This window comes from Salvelinus alpinus, chromosome 6, assembly GCF_045679555.1.
Source record: "Salvelinus alpinus chromosome 6, SLU_Salpinus.1, whole genome shotgun sequence".
Taxonomy (NCBI): Eukaryota; Metazoa; Chordata; class Actinopteri; order Salmoniformes; family Salmonidae; genus Salvelinus; species Salvelinus alpinus.
In genome coordinates this window covers 5,989,562-6,010,654 of record NC_092091.1, presented here as the reverse complement: position 1 = coordinate 6,010,654, position 21,093 = coordinate 5,989,562, and the positions used below count along the sequence as shown (strand labels likewise).

General features: G+C 45.8%; 1 protein-coding gene across 1 annotated transcript; it reads right to left on the bottom strand.

The window, feature by feature from the left end:
* Window positions 1–938: 938 nt before the first annotated feature.
* LOC139577463 (tripartite motif-containing protein 16-like) lies at window positions 939–9,680 on the bottom strand. The gene is made up of 6 exons (XM_071404477.1): window positions 9,002–9,680; window positions 8,483–8,578; window positions 4,563–4,796; window positions 2,014–2,173; window positions 1,829–1,888; window positions 939–1,597 (listed from the first exon to the last, which is right to left on the bottom strand). Exons 1-6 carry the CDS (start codon window positions 9,596–9,598, stop codon window positions 1,089–1,091), a joined length of 1,656 nt encoding a protein of 551 aa, XP_071260578.1. The 5' UTR covers window positions 9,599–9,680; the 3' UTR covers window positions 939–1,088.
* Window positions 9,681–21,093: the final 11,413 nt, after the last annotated feature.

The following is a 21,093-nucleotide window of genomic DNA, read 5'->3' as shown; positions in this document are numbered from 1 at the left end:
TACACCAGCATGACTAGTATCTATGTGGACCCTACTACAGTTTAACCAGCTCAGCTATAGACTACACCAGCATGACTAGTATCTATGTGGACCCTACTACAGTTTAACCAGCTCAGCTATAGACTACACCAGCATGACTAGTATCTATGTGGACCCTACTACAGTTTAACCAGCTCAGCTATAGACTACACCAGCATGACTAGTATCTATGTGGACCCTACTACAGTTTAACCAGCTCAGCTATAGACTACACCAGCATGACTAGTATCTACGTGGACCCTACTACAGTTTAACCAGCTCAGCTATAGACTACACCAGCATGACTAGTATCTATGTGGACCCTACTACAGTTTAACCAGCTCAGCTATAGACTACACCAGCATGACTAGTATCTATGTGGACCCTACTACAGTTTAACCAGCTCAGCTATAGACTACACCAGCATGACTAGTATCTATGTGGACCCTACTACAGTTTAACCAGCTCAGCTATAGACTACACCAGCATGACTAGTATCTATGTGGACCCTACTACAGTTTAACCAGCTCAGGTTCTGACTACACCAGCATGACTAGTATCTATGTGGACCCTACTACAGTTTAACCAGCTCAGCTATAGACTACACCAGCATGACTAGTATCTATGTGGACCCTACTACAGTTTAACCAGCTCAGCTATAGACTACACCAGCATGACTAGTATCTATGTGGACCCTACTACAGTTTAACCAGCTCAGCTATAGACTACACCAACATGACTAGTATCTATGTGGACCCTACTACAGTTTAACCAGCTCAGCTATAGACTACACCAGCATGACTAGTATCTATGTGGACCCTACTACAGTTTAACCAGCTCAGCTATAGACTACACCAGCATGACTAGTATCTATGTGGACCCTACTACAGTTTAACCAGCTCAGCTATAGACTACACCAGCATGACTAGTATCTATGTGGACCCTACTACAGTTTAACCAGCTCAGCTATAGACTACACCAGCATGACTAGTATCTATGTGGACCCTACTACAGTTTAACCAGCTCAGCTATAGACTACACCAGCATGACTAGTATCTATGTGAACCCTACTACAGTTTAACCAGCTCAGCAGTACCATAGAGCCTAAACCCAGGATAGAGGGGCTGAGTGAATGTGGTCTGGACTCTGTGGAGGAGGGTCATTGTGTCAGAGACACTGTAGAAGGACAGAGTACCTGCCTTGTGATCCAGGTACACTCCTACTCTGGAGGACTGAGGGCCTGATACTTTAGTCCCAACATTATTGTGTCTGAACCAATAATCACCACTAGAGCACCTTAAACTCCAGGACTTGTTATTGAGTCCAAATGCATTACCTCTCTCTGTTCTGCTGATGTCTTTATATGAAACTGCTGTATCAACATCACCAGTCCACTCCACCTCCCAGTAACAGCGTCCAGACAGACCCTCTCTACACAGAACCTGCCACTGGTTGGTGAATCTGTCTGGATGGTCAGGATATGGTTGGACTTGGTCTGTATAGGTCACCTTTCTGTTCCCTTCAGACAGAGAGAGGTGTGTGTATGCTGTGTTTGGGTCCAGTGTGAGCTGACAGGAATCTGGGAGAAGAGCAGAGACCAATGAGGGGAGTCAGAACAATAAGTTAAGTCAGATACTGTATCTACCCTGTCTTTGATTAGAGCACAGCAGAGATCAAATCAGAGAAATATGAGGAGTCAGATAGATACTCAGTCTTTGATTAGATCTACTATTGCTATATATTTCTAGAGGGATTGTTAGGAGTGTCAGTAAAAAGAGACTGTTAGTTACTTCACAATAAAGAGACTCACATTGTAACAACTGTTCTCTGGTCTTGGGCTCTGGAGGCAGTACAACATCCACTATATTCACTACAGACACACAAACACATTGACAGAGAGAGGGAATGTTATCATCAGACCATATTCCACATGTATATGACTAGTAGGGAACTTTCAATGGTCTAAAGTTGATGTTCTTATTGTTTTCAACACACCTGTAGTGGAGATCTTGGTCCATTCTCCTTTAAGGAAGTATTCTAGTTTCTCTCTCAGTTCAGACACAGTCTTACTCACATCTCCAAAGTACTGAAGAGGACGGACAACGATGCTGGGTAAGTCTGAAGATACACTGATACTGGAGAGAGACTGATAACTCTGGAGAGAGAGAGAGAGAGAGAGACTGGTAACTCTGGAGAGAGAGACAGAGAGAGAGAGGGACAGAGGGAGAGAGACAGACAGACAGACAGACAGACACAGACAGAGAGAGAGAGACAGACAGACAGACACAGACAGAGAGACAGACAGACAGACAGACAGACAGACAGAGAGAGAGACAGACAGACAGACACAGACAGAGAGAGAGAGACAGAGACAGACACAGAGACAGAGAGAGAGACAGACAGACACAGAGACAGAGAGAGAGACAGACAGACACAGAGACAGAGAGAGAGACAGACAGACACAGAGACAGAGAGAGAGACAGACAGACACAGAGACAGAGAGAGAGAGACAGACAGACAGACAGACACAGACAGAGAGAGAGACAGAGAGAGAGACAGAGAGAGAGACAGAGAGAGAGACAGAGAGAGAGACAGAGAGAGAGACAGAGAGAGACAGAGAGAGAGACAGACACAGACAGAGAGAGAGACAGACACAGACAGAGAGAGAGACAGACACAGACAGAGAGAGAGAGAGACACAGACAGAGAGAGAGAGACAGACACAGACAGAGAGAGACAGACAGACACAGACAGAGAGAGAGAGACAGACAGACAGACACAGACAGAGAGACAGACAGACAGACAGACAGACAGACAGACAGAGAGACAGACAGACAGACACAGACAGAGAGAGAGAGACAGAGAGAGAGACAGACAGACACAGAGACAGAGAGAGAGACAGACAGACACAGAGACAGAGAGAGAGACAGACAGACACAGAGACAGAGAGAGAGACAGACAGACACAGAGACAGAGAGAGAGACAGACAGACACAGAGACAGAGAGAGAGACAGAGAGAGAGACAGAGAGAGAGACAGAGAGAGAGACAGAGAGAGAGAGAGAGAGAGAGAGAGAGAGAGAGAAAGAGATAGAGACAGAGGGACAGAGACAGAGGGACAGAGACAGAGGGACAGAGACAGAGGGACAGAGACAGAGGGACAGAGACAGAGGGACAGAGACAGAGGGACAGAGACAGAGGGACAGAGACAGAGGGACAGAGACAGAGGGACAGAGACAGAGGGACAGAGACAGAGGGACAGAGACAGAGGGACAGAGACAGAGGGACAGAGACAGAGGGACCGACAGAGGGACCGACAGAGGGACCGACAGAGGGACCGACAGAGGGACCGACAGAGGGACCGACAGAGGGACTGAGAGAGGGGGACCGACAGAGGGAGAGAGAGGGACAACAGAGAGAGAGAGAGGGACAACAGAGAGAGAGAGAGGGACAACAGAGAGAGAGGGACAGACAGAGAGAGAGAAGGACAAAGAGGGGGAGGGACAGAGATGGACAGAGACAGACAGAGGTAGAGAAAGAGACAGAGGGACAGAGACAGAGGGAGAGAGAGGGACCGACAGAGGGAGAGAGAGGGACCGACAGAGGGAGAGAGAGGGACCGACAGAGGGAGAGAGAGGGACCGACAGAGGGAGAGAGAGGGACCGACAGAGGGAGAGAGAGGGACCGACAGAGGGAGAGAGAGGGACCGACAGAGGGAGAGAGAGGGACCGACAGAGGGAGAGAGGGAGACCGACAGAGGGAGAGAGAGGGACCGACAGAGAGAGAGAGGGACAACAGAGAGAGAGAGGGACAACAGAGAGAGAGAGGGACAGAGAGAGAGAGAGGGACAGACAGAGAGAGAGAGAGGGACCGACAGAGGGAGAGAGAGAGAGGGACCGACAGAGGGAGAGAGAGGGACCGACAGAGGGAGAGAGAGGGACCGACAGAGGGAGAGAGAGGGACCGACAGAGGGAGAGAGAGGGACCGACAGAGGGAGAGAGAGGGACCGACAGAGGGAGAGAGGGAGACCGACAGAGGGAGAGAGGGAGACCGACAGAGGGAGAGAGAGGGACGAACAGAGAGAGAGAGGGACGGACAGAGAGAGAGGGACGGACAGAGAGAGAGGGACGGACGGACAGAGAGAGAGGGACAGACAGAGAGAGAGGGACAGACAGAGAGAGAGTGACAGACAGAGAGAGAGTGACAGACAGAGAGAGAGGGACAGACAGAGTCAGATAAGGACGGACAGAGAGAGGGAGAGAGGGACAGAGAGAGGGAGAGACCGACAGAGAGAGGGAGACAATGACAGAGAGAGGGAGAGACAGGGACAGAGAGAGGGACGGACAGAGAGAGAGAGGGACGGACAAAGGGAGAGAGAGAGAGACGGACAAAGAGAGAGAGAGAGAGAGACGGACAGAGAGAGAGAGAGGGACACAGAGAGAGAGAGAGACAGTGACAGAGAGACAGACAGGACAACATAATGATTGAGAGGAATAGTTTCACATGAAGTTAATTTCATATCACATGTAACAAGACAGTTTAGTTACCTGGAGGAAATGGATGTGATCCTCTGTGTGTGAGAGCTGCTCCAGCTCAGTGCTTCTCTTCCTCAGCTCAGCTATCTCCTGCTTCAGTTGCTCCAGGAGTCCTTCAGCTTGACTCACTTGAGCCTTCTCTTGGGCTCTGATCAGCTCCTTCACCTCAGAGCTCCTTCTCTCAATGGAGCGGATCAGCTCAGTAAAGATATGATCACTGTCCTCCACTGCTGCCTGTGCAGAGCACTGTTGAGAGAGAGAGAGAGAGAGAGAGAGAGAGAGACAGATAGACACAGAGAGAGAGAGAGAGAGAGAGAGAGAGAGAGAGAGAGAGAGAGAGAGAGACAGAGAGAGAGAGAGACAGAGAGAGAGAGAGACAGAGAGAGACAGAGAGAGACAGAGAGACAGAGAGAGAGACAGAGAGACAAGAAAAGGGCAACCAGTGAAGAACAAACACCATTGTAAATACAACCCATATTTATGCTTATTTATTTTAACTTGTGTGCTTTAACCATTTGTACATTGTTACAACACTGTATATATATAATATGACATTTGTAATGTCTTTATTGTTTTGAAACTTCTGTATGTGTAATGTTTACTGTTAATTTTTATTGTTTATTTCACTTTTGTATATTATCTACCTCACTTGCTTTGGCAATGTTAACACATGTTTCCCATGCCAATAAAGCCCCTTGAATTGAATTGAATTGAGAGAGAGACAGTAGGTACAGTAGCCTCTCTGCACCTCATTGAGTCAGAACGCTGCCACCCTGCTCTCCAGGTCCACCAGGCCTTGTCCCCCCTCCTGGACAGACAGGTACAGAACACCTCTTGGTCCTGCTCTAATCTCCTCCCTCCTGGACAGACAGGTACAGAACACCTCTTGGTCCTGCTCTACTCTCCTCCCTCCTGGACAGACAGGTACAGAACACCTCTTGGTCCTGCTCTACTCTCCTCCCTCCTGGACAGACAGGTACAGAACACCTCTTGGTCCTGCTCTACTCTCCTCCCTCCTGGACAGACAGGTACAGAACACCTCTTGGTCCTGCTCTACTCTCCTCCCTCCTGGACAGACAGGTACAGAACACCTCTTGGTCCTGCTCTACTCTCCTCCCACCTGGACAGACAGGTACAGAACACCTCTTGGTCCTGCTCTACTCTCCTCCCTCCTGGTACCCCCTCCAGTAGCCTGCCCCGCAGCAGAGCTAGACCCAGCCTCTGCCCCCTGAGTCCTTGTAGGCTGGACAATAGAACGAGTCCAAACGGCCAAAGAACGTTGTCTGAGCTGGAACACTAGCGAGGCCATAGCAAATGAATTGAAACAAACCTTCACAGAGCCTCTTCTGACTGGAATGATCCTTAGAATTACATTTCCCCTAAATGGCACCAAAACATGTCTCCCTTTTTATTTGACCACTAAAACCTGTTCTTAGGACGGAACTGGAAAATAACAACTTGTCTCCCCTCCTGGACCGCTTGGTGTTAAGTAGCAGACTAGGTGAAAAATCTGTAAATCGCCTTTTTTAGGCAGATTTAGTCACTTAACCCTCGTGGCTCTGGATAAGAGTGTCTGCTAAATGACTCACATGTAAACTTAAATACAACGTTAACTAGATATCATCTGTCTCATTTATAGCCTGGTACAGATAGTAAAACTACATTAAATACAACGTTATCTAGATATCATCGCCACATAACTTAAGTGGAATTTAAAAGACACCGTTAACGTTACCGTTAGCTAGCTAACAACGTCTGTTACACTGTAACTTACCGGCAGCCTCACATAAAAACGTATTGGTTAACAAAGCTTTGATTATGACCAAAGTCTATAGTAGTGAAAAGTCTCTCTCTCTATTGTAACTTACCACAAATTGCCATCATAGCCTATCTACATGAATGTGTCCTGTCAGAGTCTTTTCCTCTCCGTTAACCGTTAGCTAGCAGTCTCGAGCCACAGCTGACGTTGACCACAATGAGCTACAAGTAGGACTGACGTCACTACCGGTGCAGCAGCCTCTGCAGCAGCAGCCTCCCCCGGGTCCTAGTGCCCGCCCGGTAACACGGTTAAGATGCGATGGAACGGTTGACGGGAAAACAACAAATCACAGAGAAAATATATTGACTGATATATTGAATTGTTTAGGATAGCTTTAGCTTTGGCTTGAATACATTCTGAAAATACTTGAAAACCAAAATAAAAAGAATAGCAGCCCTCCTCAGGAACCACAAAACCCTCACAGACCAACTTCTTCTTCTATGATGTAATGGTGGTCCGCAAACCAACGTTAAAGGTGCATGGCGCCACCTACTGTGCTGGAGTGTGTTCAATCACAGTTTACACCACTCTAAATCCTCCTACCTAACTCAGAACTTCTGAGAAAATAAAAAAGAGTCCTACTAACTTCTAATAGACCCTCCCCCATCCCCCAAATCCCTTCCAAACCCCCCCAACCCCGTCCAACCTCAATGACCCTACACTTCAATTTTTCCCTCTCTTCAACATCCTTACAACAATATAACAACACATGCTCCACCGTTTCATTGACCAAACCCTCCATCACAAACCATTCGCATGCTGCCAACCAGATGTAAGGACCAGTTCAATGTACAATGTCCTAAACACAATCTACTTTCCCTCTTTCCCTATGACAATACTAATAAAACACCCTTCCAACTAACCCTACACTCATTAAAAACCCACTACCCCATTCCACTACTTTGACCCTATCTGCTCCTGCACCCTTCCAACTAACCCTACACTCATTAAAAACCCACTACCCCATTCCACTACTTTGACCCTATCTGCTCCTGCACCATGCCAACTAACCCTACACTCATTAAAAACCCACTACCCCATTCCACTACTTTGACCCTATCTGCTCCTGCACCATGACAACTAACCCTACACTCATTAAAAACCCACTACCCCATTCCACTACTTTGACCCTATCTGCTCCTGCACCATGCCAACTAACCCTACACTCATTAAAAACCCACTACCCCATTCCACTACTTTGACCCTATCTGCTCCTGCACCATGCCAACTAACTCTACACTCATTAAAAACCCACTACCCCATTCCACTACTTTGACCCTATCTGCTCCTGCACCATGCCAACTAACCCTACACTCATTAAAAACCCACTACCCCATTCCACTACTTTGACCCTATCTGCTCCTGCACCATGCCAACGACCTGGGAGGACGGGACACCACCACTCAACACACCCTGTAACTCTTCTGAAGTCAAATCTCGTATGACCAAATACTTCTCTGGTTCTGAACTCTTCACCACACCTTCTACCTCACTTAACTCTCCCTCATTCATTTCCATTTCACCTCCAGAACTCAGTCTGGCGCACGACTCACTCTGTTTGCACTTGAATTATAACATTTGAAATGTCTCTATTCTTTTGAAAATAAATGTTGTGTAATGTTTACTGTTCATTCATGATTGCTTATTATCTACTTCACTTGCTTTGGCATAGTAAATATATGTTTCCCATGCCAATAAAGATCTTTGAATTGAATTGAGAGAGAAATGTCTCTATTCCTTTGAAACTTTTGTGAGTGTAATGTTTACTGTTCATTTCTGATTGTTTATTTCACTTTTGTTTATGGTTTATTTCACTTGCTTTAGCAATGTAAACGTATATTTCCATGCCAATAAAGCCCTATGAATTTAATTCAATTGAGAGTGAGAGACAGCTCCATTTTAATGTATCGGGGACATGAGTCAGTCATGGTTACTCATGGTTATGTGATGAGGTAGCCCAGTCAGTTACATGAACCAGTCTATTCTCTGAAAGGGGTCCAGACAGCCTGTTCCCAACAGTGGGGTCAGTGGGATTGGATAAGGACCCCTCTCCCTCTCTCTGATTGGAGGAGAGAAGGGAAATGGTGTGTCTCCTCTGGTCAACAATACTCACCTTGAAAGACTCCACAGCCTGTTGGAGCTCCTTCAGCTCCTTCTCTCTCTCCTGGAATCTCTGCTGGACCTTCTGCTGACTCATCCCCAGCTGCCTCTGTGGAGAATCACTCTTCAATGAGCTATCAAGCTTTATTAGTCCAGTAGATCAATAGTATAGTAATGTGACATAGGACCCATAGAGAGGAAGGTCTACAATCCTGAGGAAGTCCCTTTACAATATTATATTATGTTGCTATGTGAATGATTATAGTTTTTATGGTGGGCCTACATGTATCAAGGGGTTGAGACTGAACTTTGGACTCATAAAAGGCCATTCAGAATGATAATAGTGTTTGACTTTAGAAAATGGTGATACATTTGGAGAATCTGGGTTAACATATCTATATACTCAAGGTTTGTGTTCATATTTGTGGATCCATTTCATTTGAATTCTCTCATATTCAAACAGATTTAGTTCCTACTGTATCTTTAATTCTTTGTTTATCAGACAGTCACCAACAAGTTGTTCTGGTCTTACCTGTTTCTCAGTCCTCTCTGCTGCAGCTGACACTGTATCATGGCCTTTATGTTCATCCATTGTACACATCAGACAGATACACTGCTGATCGGTACGACAGTAAACCTCCAGCAGTTTGTCATGATGAGAGCAGATCTTCTCCTGTAGTTGTGCGGTGGCTTTGACCAGCTTGTGCTTCTTGAAAGCAGGAGATTCATAGTGAGATTGGAGGTGAGTCTCACAGTAAGAGGCCAGACACACCAGACAGGACATGAGGGCTTTCTGCTTTCTGGCTCCAGTGCAGACATCACACGCCACATCTCCAGGTCCAGCATAGCACAGAGCAGGAGGGGGAGCAGCCTGGAGTCCTGTCTTCCTCAGTTTCTCCACCACCTCAGCCAACATGTTATTTTTTATCAGCGTAGGCCTTGGAGTGAAGGTATGTCTGCATTGAGGACAGCTATAGACCCCTTTCAGAACATCCTGATCCCAGCAGCCCTCAATACAGATCCTACAGTAACTGTGTCCACAGGGAATAGCCACTGGCTCCTTCAGTAGATCAAGACAGACAGAACAACAGAACTGGTCCTGGTCCAGCAGAACTCCCTGTTGAGCCATTTGGACGGTTGTTCACTCTCACACAGACAGACGAGACAGAGACTCTGATCAGTTTCGTTTCCACAGAAGAGAGTTTGTGAAGGGGAGGGACTTCCTGGTTCTGCCAGAGGGGTGGGGTTAGAAGGAGGGAGTGGTTAGAGGAATGGAGGAAGAGAGAGATGAACTGCATGCAACAGCAAGAGGGAGACAAATAGTTTTGTTCCAAGGTTAGAGCCCTTAACATGGAACAAATGACATAATGAATGTTAAAATGTAAGTTGTTAGAATATCTGAAGGGTAACAGTTTCTATGAAGTAAGTATCATTATTTTAATGACCTTTATAATGCCTTATAATACACCTATGTGTTGTAATTAATCAATAAGGCCTGAGGAGGTGTGGTATATGGTTAATATACAGCACCACGGATAAGGACTGAGGAGGTGTGGTATATGGTTAATATATAGCACCACGGATAAGGACTGAGGAGGTGTGGTATATGGTTAATATACAGTACCACGGATAAGGCCTGAGGAGGTGTGGTATATGGTTAATATACAGTACCACAGATAAGGACTGAGGAGGTGTGGTATATGGTTAATAGACAGTACCACGGAAAAGGACTGAGGAGGTGTGGTATATGGTTAATATACAGCACCACGGATTGTAACAGTTTCAAAACTCTAATCAAATCAAATGTTATTGGTCACATACACATATTTATCAGATGTTATTACGGGTGTAGTGAAATGCTTGTGTTCCTGGCTCCAACAGTGCAGTAATATCTAACAATGCTTGTGTTCCTGGCTCCAACAGTGCAGTAATATCTAACAATGCTTGTGTTCCTGGCTCCAACAGTGCAGTAATATCTAACAATGCTTGTGTTCCTGGCTCCAACAGTGCAGTAATATCTAACAATGCTTGTGTTCCTGGCTCCAACAGTGCAGTAATATCTAACATTGCTTGTGTTCCTGGCTCCAACAGTGCAGTAATATCTAACAATGCTTGTGTTCCTAGCTCCAACAGTGCAGTAATATCTAACAATGCTTGTGTTCCTGGCTCCAACAGTGCAGTAATATCTAACAATGCTTGTGTTCCTGGCTCCAACAGTGCAGTAATATCTAACATTGCTTCTGTTCCTGGCTCCAACAGTGCAGTAATATCTAACAATGCTTGTGTTCCTGGCTCCAACAGTGCAGTAATATCTAACATTGCTTGTGTTCCTAGCTCCAACAGTGCAGTAATATCTAACAATGCTTGTGTTCCTGGCTCCAACAGTGCAGTAATATCTAACAATGCTTGTGTTCCTGGCTCCAACAGGGCAGTAATATCTAACAATGCTTGTGTTCCCAGCTCACAGAGTGCAAATCTAAAAAGTAAAAGAAAATATTAGGACAAACATTGATATATATATATATATATATATATATACTGTATACTGTTTACTGTGATGTGATGCAGAGACAATTTGGAGTACATCTGTAGTATATCTGAAGAATAGTATATGTACAGTAGTAGTTAAATAGGACAGGCCTTGACTAGAATACAGTATATACATATGAAGTGGACAGTAGTAGTTAAATAGGACAGGCCTTGACTAGAATACAGTATATACATATGAAGTGGACAGTAGTAGTTAAATAGGACAGGCCTTGACTAGAATACAGTATATACATATGAAGTGGACAGTAGTAGTTAAATAGGACAGGCCTTGACTAGAATACAGTATATACATATGAAGTGGACAGTAGTAGTTAAATAGGACAGGCCATGACTAGAATACAGTATATACATATGAAGTGGGTAAAACAGTACACATTATTAAAGTGACCAGTGATTCCATGACTATGTACACAGGGCAGCAACCTCTAAGGTGCAGGGTTGACAGGGTTGACAGCCGTCTAGTGACAGTGACTAAAGTTCAGGACAGGGTACTGGGCGGGGCTAGCTAGTGGTGACTAGTCTGATGTCTTTGAGATAGAAGCTGTTTTTTAGTCTCTCGGTCCCAGCTTTGATGCACCTGTACTGACCTCGCCTTCTGGATGGTAGCAGGGTGAACAGGCCGTGGCTCGGGTGGCTGAGGTCCTTGATGATCTTCTGGATGGTAGCAGGGTGAACAGGCCGTGGCTCGGGTGACTGTGGTCCTTGATGATCTTCTGGATGGTAGCAGGGTGAACAGGTTATGGCTCGGGTGGCTGAGGTCCTTGATGATCTTCTAGATGGTAGCAGGGTGAACAGGCCGTGGCTCGGGTGGATGAGGTCCTTGATGATCTTCTGGATGGTAGCAGGGAGAACAGGCCGTGGCTCGGGTGGATGAGGTCCTTGATGATCTTCTGGATGGTAGCAGGGTGAACAGGCCGTGGCTCGGGTGGCTGAGGTCCTTGATGATCTTCTGGATGGTAGCGGGGTGAACAGGCCGTGGCTCGGGTGGCTGAGGTCCTTGATGATCTTCTGGATGGTAGCAGGGTGAACAGGCCGTGGCTCGGGTGGCTGAGGTCCTTGATGATCTTCTGGATGGTAGCAGGGTGAACAGGCCGTGGCTTGGATGACTGAGGTCCTTGATTATCTTCTAGATGGTAGCAGGGTGAACAGGCCGTGGCTCGGGTGGCTGAGGTCCTTGATGATCTTCTAGATGGTAGCGGGGTGAACAGGCCGTGGCTCGGGTGGCTGAGGTCCTTGATGATCTTCTGGATGGTAGCGGGGTGAACAGGTCGTGGCTCGGGTGGCTGAGGTCCTTGATGATCTTCTGGATGGTAGCAGGGTGAACAGGCCGTGGCTCGGGTGGCTGACCGTCTCTACCTGACCTCATTACAACAGGCTGCCCTGGTGGGTCTGATACAGGAGTGTCTGGGCTTCTCTACCTGACCGTCTCATTACAACAGGCTGCCCTGGTGGGTCTGATACAGGAGTGTCTGGGCTTCTCTACCTGACCGTCTCATTACAACAGGCTGCCCTGGTGGGTCTGATACAGGAGTGTCTGGGCTTCTCTACCTGACCTCATTACAACAGGCTGCCCTGGTGGGTCTGATACAGGAGTGTCTGGGCTTGACGTGGTCTGACCTGTAATGTCACTCTCTTGCCTGTCTGTCTGCTCACACTCAGGTACATGGAACACGTGTCTCCTATTTCTCCTGTATGGAACTCCCTCAGGTGTCATTACATCATGTGACCTGGTTGCCACTGTTTTCACCACCCGGGCCTCAACGCTCCATGTTTTCCCATCATGCATTTCCCCCCTATCATTTGGACTGAGTGCACGGAGCACCTTGGACCCTTTGTCATCGTACCTTTTCTGTTCCCTCTTTCCTCTCCGTTTGTTAAGAATCACCTCGTCCTGCTGCTCTGTTTCTAGGAGGACAACCTAGTGTGGAGTTTCCTGTTGAACAACAGCTCTGCAGAAGACAGACCAGGTTTTAGTGGAGTAGCCCTCCAGTTTAACAAGATACGGATCTGTCTTTGAGTCCAGAGCTTTCTTAACCAGTAGTTTGACTGTTCTGACCCCGTTCTCCTCTAACCCATTAGACTGTGGGTACAGTGGGCTGGAGGGGACATGCTTGAACCCTTACAGCTGATCAAAATCACTGAAAGCTGAACAGCTGAACGATCAAAGAATGACTCAATGTGAGTTATCAGCTGAACTGTGAGGTGTTGTCCGTACGGACTACCTCTGAGACCCCATGACGAGCAAAGAATGACTCAATGTGAGTTATTAGCTGAACTGTGAGGTGTTACATTTAACATTTAAGTCATTTAGCTGACGCTCTTATCCAGAGCGACTTACAAATTGGAAAGTTCATACATATTCATCCTGGTCCCCCCGTGGGGAATGAACCCACAACCCTGGCGTTGCAAGCGCCATGCTCTACCAACTGAGCCACACGGGACCACGTGTGGCCGTACGGACTACCTCTGAGACCTCATGACGAGCAAAGAATGACTCAATGTGAGTTATCAGCTGAACTGTGAGGTGTTGTCTGTACGGACTACCTCTGAGACCCCATGACGAGCAAAGAATGACTCAATGTGAGTTGTCAGCTGACTAGCAGTAGTGTCCTTCAGCAAAGCTGTCTGGCTAATGAGAGTCTATCAGTAGAACATGCTTCTCTCCCTCCAGAGAACAGACATCTCGTCCTACTTGGTCCCATGGTCTCAATACCTCTTCTTCCTCAACCCTCATTGGCTCTTTGCTCTGTATTGACCTGTATTTCTGGCATGTTCCACAGGCTCTGACTGTCTGCTCTATATCACCATTCATCTTGGGCCAGAATAACACTGCTTCTGGACGTCGTTTTGACTTTTCCATCCCTAGATGGTCCTGGTTTATTTTGATCAGCATGTTGTTCTGTAATTCATGAACCCTTAAACAGAATTCCATCCAGTACAGATATCTCATCCCTGTATTGACCATAATGGTAGGGTATAGGTCAACTCCCTCCAGTACAGATATATCATCCCTGTATTGACCATAATGGTAGGGTATAGGTCAACTCCCTCCAGTACAGATATCTCATCCCTGTATTGACCATAATGGTAGGGTATTGGTCAACTCCCTCCAGTACAGATATCTCATCCCTGTATTGACCATAATGGTAGGGTATTGGTCAACTCCCTCCAGTACAGATATATCATCCCTGTATTGACCATAATGGTAGGGTATAGGTCAACTCCCTCCAGTACAGATATCTCATCCCTGTATTGACCATAATGGTAGGGTATTGGTCAAATCCCTCCAGTACAGATATCTCATCCCTGTATTGACCATAATGGTAGGGTATTGGTCAACTCCCTCCAGTACAGATATCTCATCCCTGTATTGACCATAATGGTAGGGTATAGGTCAACTCCCTCCAGTACAGATATCTCATCCCTGTTTTGACCATAATGGTAGGGTATAGGTCAACTCCCTCCAGTACAGATATCTCATCCCTGTATTGACCATAATGGTAGGGTATAGGTCAACTCCCTCCAGTACAGATATCTCATCCCTGTATTGACCATAATGGTAGGGTATAGGTCAACTCCCTCCAGTACAGATATCTCATCCCTGTATTGACCATAATGGTAGGGTATAGGTCAACTCCCTCTAGTACAGATATCTCATCCCTGTATTGACCATAATGTTGGGTATAGGTCAACTCCATCCAGTACAGATATCTCATCCCTGTATTGACCATAATGGTAGGGTATAGGTCAACGCCCTCCAGTACAGATATCTCATCCTTGTATTGACCATAATGGTAGGGTATAGGTCAACTCCCTCCAGTACAGATATCTCATCCCTGTATTGACCATAATGGTAGGGTATAGGTCAACTCCCTCCAGTACAGATATCTCATCCCTGTATTGACCATAATGGTAGGGTATAGGTCAACTCCCTCCAGTACAGATATCTCATCCCTGTATTAACCATAATGGTAGGGTATAGGTCAACTCCCTCCAGTACAGATATCTCATCCCTGTATTGACCATAATGGTAGGGTATAGGTCAACTCCCTCCAGTACAGATATCTCATCCCTGTATTGACCATAATGGTAGGGTATAGGTCAACTCCCTTCAGTACAGATATCTCATCCCTGTATTGACCATAATGGTAGGGTATAGGTCAACTCCCTCCAGTACAGATATCTCATCCCTGTATTGACCATAATGGTAGGGTATAGGTCACTTCCATCCAGTACAGATATCTCATCCCTGTATTGACCATAATGGTAGGGTATAGGTCAACTCCCTCCAGTACAGATATCTCATCCCTGTATTGACCATAATGGTAGGGTATAGGTTAACTCCATTCAGTACAGATATATCATCCCTGTATTGACCATAATGGTAGGGTATAGGTCGACTCTCTCCAGTACAGATATCTCATCCCTGTATTGACCATAATGGTAGGGTATAGGTCAACTCCCTCCAGTACAGATATCTCATCCCTGTGTTGACCATAATGGTAGGGTATAGGTCAACTCCATCCAGTACAGATATCTCATCCCTGTATTGACCATAAGGGTAGGGTATAGGTCAACTCCCTCCAGTACAGATATCTCATCCCTGTATTGACCATAATGGTAGGGTATAGGTCAACTCCCTCCAGTACAGATATCTCATCCCTGTATTGACCATAATGGTAGGGTATAGGTCAACTCCATCCAGAACAGATATCTCATCCCTGTATTGACCATAATGGTAGGGTATAGGTCAACTCCCTCCAGTACAGATATCTCATCCCTGTATTGACCATAATGGTAGGGTATAGGTCAACTCCCTCCAGTACAGATATCTCATCCCTGTATTGACCATAATGGTAGGGTATAGGTCAACTCCCTCCAGTACAGATATCTCATCCCTGTATTGACCATAATGGTAGGGTATAGGTCAACTCCCTCCAGTACAGATATCTCATCCCTGTATTGACCATAATGGTAGGGTATAGGTCAACTCCATCCAGTACAGATATCTTATCCCTGTATTGACCATAATGGTAGGGTATAGGACAACTCCCTCCAGTACAGATATCTCATCCCTGTATTGACCATAATGGTAGGGTATAGGTCAACTCCCTCCAGTACAGATATCTCATCCCTGTATTGACCATAATGGTAGGGTATAGGTCAACTCCATCCAGTACAGATATCTCATCCCTGTATTGACCATAATGGTAGGGTACAGGTCAACTCCCTCCAGTACAGATATCTCATCCCTGTATTGACCATAATGGTAGGGTATAGGTCAACTCCCTCCAGTACAGATACCTCATCCCTGTATTGACCATAATGGTAGGGTATAGGTCAACTCCCTCCAGTACAGATATCTCATCCCTGTATTGACCATAATGGTAGGGTATAGGTCAACTCCCTCCAGTACAGATATCTCATCCCTGTATTGACCATAATGGTAGGGTATAGGTCAACTCCCTCCAGTACAGATATCTCATCCCTGTATTGACCATAATGGTAGGGTATAGGTCAACTCCCTCCAGTACAGATATCTCATCCCTGTATTGACCATAATGGTAGGGTATAGGTCAACTCCCTCCAGTACAGATATCTCATCCCTGTATTGACCATAATGGTAGGGTATAGGTCAACTCCATCCAGTACAGATATGTCATCCCTGTATTGACCATAATTGTAGGGTATATGTCAACTCCCTCCAGTACAGATATCTCATCCCTGTATTGACCATAATGGTAGGGTATAGGTCAACTCCATCCAGTACAGATATCTCATCCCTGTATTGACCATAATGGTAGGGTATAGGTCAACTCCATCCAGTACAGATATCTCATCCCTGTATTGACCATAATGGTAGGGTATAGATCAACTCCCTCCAGTACAGATATCTCATCCCTGTATTGACTATAATGGTAGGGTATAGGTCAACTCCATCCAGTACAGATATCTCATCCCTGTATTGACCATAATGGTAGGGTATAGATCAACTCCCTCCAGTACAGATATCTCATCCCTGTATTGACCATAATGGTAGGGTATAGATCAACTCCCTCCAGTACAGATATCTCATCCCTGTATTGACCATAAGGGTAGGGTATAGGTCAACTCCCTCCAGTACAGATATCTCATCCCTGTATTGACCATAATGGTAGGGTATAGGTCAACTCCCTCCAGTACAGATATCTCATCCCTGTATTGACCATAATGGTAGGGTATAGATCAACTCCCTCCAGTACAGATATCTCATCCCTGTATTGACCATAAGGGTAGGGTATAGGTCAACTCCCTCCAGTACAGATATCTCATCCCTCTATTGACCATAAGGGTACAGCTTGTACAGACCACCTGCATGTTATGTCTTCAATCCCCTTTAACAAACACTCATCTTCTGCAGCAGCAGGTGAAATAACTGTCCACATTTCATCTGAGACGGGGCAACTCTTTCTGATAAGGTTTACATGTATGGTGTCGTCCTGCTCCTATATCTGGTTTGGTTCTGAGCTGTCTAAAGCTCTGGACAATGTGTCTGCCACTAACAATTCTTTCCCTGGACTGTACTCCAGTTGCAAGTCATATTTGTGGAGTTTTAGAGACAGTCTCTGTAGCCTTGGTGGTGTGTATGTTAGACCTTCTTTACAATAGTAACCAGAGGTTTATGATCTGTTTCTGCCCACACTGTTTTACCATAGATAAACACATGGACTTTATCACATGCATATGACAGTGTCAATGCCTCTTTCTCAATCTGATCATAGTTCCACTCAGAAGTTGTCAGAGCCCTGGAGTCGTATGTGACTGGGCGCCACCTAGTATCATACTGCTGTAACAACACAGCACCTAAAGCTGCTTTAGAGGCATCTGGACACCACCTGGTATCATACTGCTGTAACAACACAGCACCTAAACCTGCTTTAGAGGCATCTGGACACCACCTAGTATCATACTGCTGTAACAACACAGCACCTAAACCTGCTTTAGAGGCATCTGGACACCACCTAGTATCATACTGCTGTAACAACACAGCACCTAAACCTACTTTAGAGGCATCTGGACACCACCTAGTATCATACTGCTGTAACAACACAGCACCTAAACCTGCTTTAGAGGCATCTAGACACCACCTAGTATCATACTGCTGTAACAACACAGCACCTAAACCTGCTTTAGAGGCATCTGGACACCACCTAGTGTCATACTGCTGTAACAACACAGCACCTAAGCCTGCTTTAGAGGCATCTGGACACCACCTAGTATCATACTGCTGTAACAACACAGCACCTAAACCTGCTTTAGAGGCATCTGGACACCACCTAGTATCATACTGCTGTAACAACACAGCACCTAAACCTGCTTTAGAGGCATCTGGACACCACCTAGTATCATACTGCTGTAACAACACAGCACCTAAACCTGCTTTAGAGGCATCTGGACACCACCTAGTATCATACTGCTGTAACAACACAGCACCTAAACCTGCTTTAGAGGCATCTGGACACCACCTAGTATCATACTGCTGTAACAACACCACACCTAAACCTGCTTTAGAGGCATCTGGACACCACCTAGTATCATACTGCTGTAACAACACAGCACCTAAACCTGCTTTAGAGGCATCTGGACACCACCTAGTATCATACTGCTGTAACAACACAGCACCTAAACCTGCTTTAGAGGCATCTGGACACCACCTAGTATCATACTGCTGTAACAACACAGCACCTAAACCTGCTTTAGAGGCATCTGGACACCACCTAGTATCATACTGCTGTAACAACACAGCACCTAAACCTGCTTTAGAGGCATCTGGACACCACCTAGTATCATACTGCTGTAACAACACAGCACCTAAACCTGCTTTAGAGGCATCTGGACACCACCTAGTATCATACTGCTGTAACAACACAGCACCTAAACCTGCTTTAGAGGCATCTGGACACCACCTAGTATCATACTGCTGCAACAACACAGCACCTAAACCTGCTTTAGAGGCATCTGGACACCACCTAGTATCATACTGCTGTAACAACACAGCACCTAAACCTGCTTTAGAGGCATCTGGACACCACCTAGCATCATACTGCTGTAACAACACAGCACCTAAACCTGCTTTAGAGGCATCTGGACACCACCTGGTATCATACTGCTGTAACAACACAGCACCTAAACCTGCTTTAGAGGCACCTGGACACCACCCAGTGTCATACTGCTGTAACAACACAGCACCTAAACCTGCTTTAGAGGCATCTGGACACCACCTAGTATCATACTGCTGTAACAACACAGCACCTAAACCTGCTTTAGAGGCACCTGGACACCACCTAGTGTCATACTGCTGTAACAACACAGCACCTAAACCTGCTTTAGAGGCATCTGGACACCACCTAGTATCATACTGCTGTAACAACACAGCACCTAAACCTGCTTTAGAGGCATCTGGACACCACCTAGTGTCATACTGCTGTAACAACACAGCACCTAAACCTGCTTTAGAGGCATCTGGACACCACCTAGTGTCATACTGCTGTAACAACACAGCACCTAAACCTGCTTTAGAGGCATCTGGACACCACCTAGTATCATACTGCTGTAACAACACAGCACCTAAACCTGCTTTAGAGGCATCTGGACACCACCTAGTATCATACTGCTGTAACAACACAGCACCTAAACCTGCTTTAGAGGCATCTGCTGAGATGTTGGTGTTGAGCATCACAGAACCTCAGTACTGGAGCGTTCATGATCAATGCCTTGAGCTGCTCCAACTCTTTCTGCTGATGACTGTTCCAACACCACTCTGTAGTTTTACACAGTACACTTCTCATCTGACTCGTGGGAGTTGACAGACTAGGTACACATTTACCCACATAGTTAACCATATCTAAGAACCTTTGTACACCCTCTTGATCGGTAGACGGTGGCATGTTCTTGATGGCTGTCACTTTGCTCTGGTCTATCTGAACACCTTCACATGTTAGTTTTTCACCCAAGAAGGTGATTTGTGTCTTTCTGAATTGCCATTTGTCTGTGTTTTATCTTTAGTCCGTTATCTCTGGTTAGATCAAGTGCTGCTTTCAACCTGGTGTTGTGTTCTTCAACAGTCTGTCTCCATATTAACACATCATCAATGGACACTGTGGTGCCTGGCACACTCTCTCATATCTGTTGGACTGTCCTATGAAAGACTTCTGGGGCTGAAGTGAGACCAAACGGGAGCCTTTTAAATGAGAACCTACCAGAAGGACTATTGAAAGTAGAAAGCCTTGTACTCTCCTTGTCTAGACTGATCTGCCAAAACCCTGATGAGGCGTCTAGCTTTGAGTAGTATTTATCCCCTGTTATGTCCCTGAATATCTCCCCTCTGGTAGGCAGCAGGAAGTGTTCCCTTTTTACATGCTTGTTTATCTCTGTTGGATCCATACACAGTCTGAGAGAGTCTTTCTTCTCCACTATTACTAGTGAGTGGACCCATTCAGTAGGCTCTGCTACTTTGTCTAGGATATCTAAGGCCTCTATCCTCAGTATCTCTGCTTTTAGCTGGTCTCTTAGTGATAATGAGACCTTTCTAGGTACATGGATCACTGGTCTACAGTATCTCTGCTTTTAGCTGGTCTCTTAGTGATAATGAGATCTTTCTAGGTACATGGATCCCTGGTCTACAGTATCTCTGCTTTTAGCTGGTCTCTTAGTGATAATGAGACCTTTCTAGGTACATGGATCCCTGGTCTACAGTATCTCTGCTTTTAGCTGGTCTCTTAGTGATAATGAGATCTTTCTAGGTACATGGATCCCTGGTCTACAGTATCTCTGCTTTTAGCTGGTCTCTTAGTGATAATGAGATCTTTCTAGGTACATGGATCCCTGGTCTACAGTATCTCTGCTTTTAGCTGGTCTCTTAGTAATAATGAGACCTTTCTAGGTACATGGATCCCTGGTCTACAGTATCTCTGCTTTTAGCTGGTCTCTTAGTGATAATGAGATCTTTCTAGGTACATGGATCCCTGGTCTACAGTATCTCTGCTTTTAGCTGGTCTCTTAGTAATAATGAGACCTTTCTAGGTACATGGATCC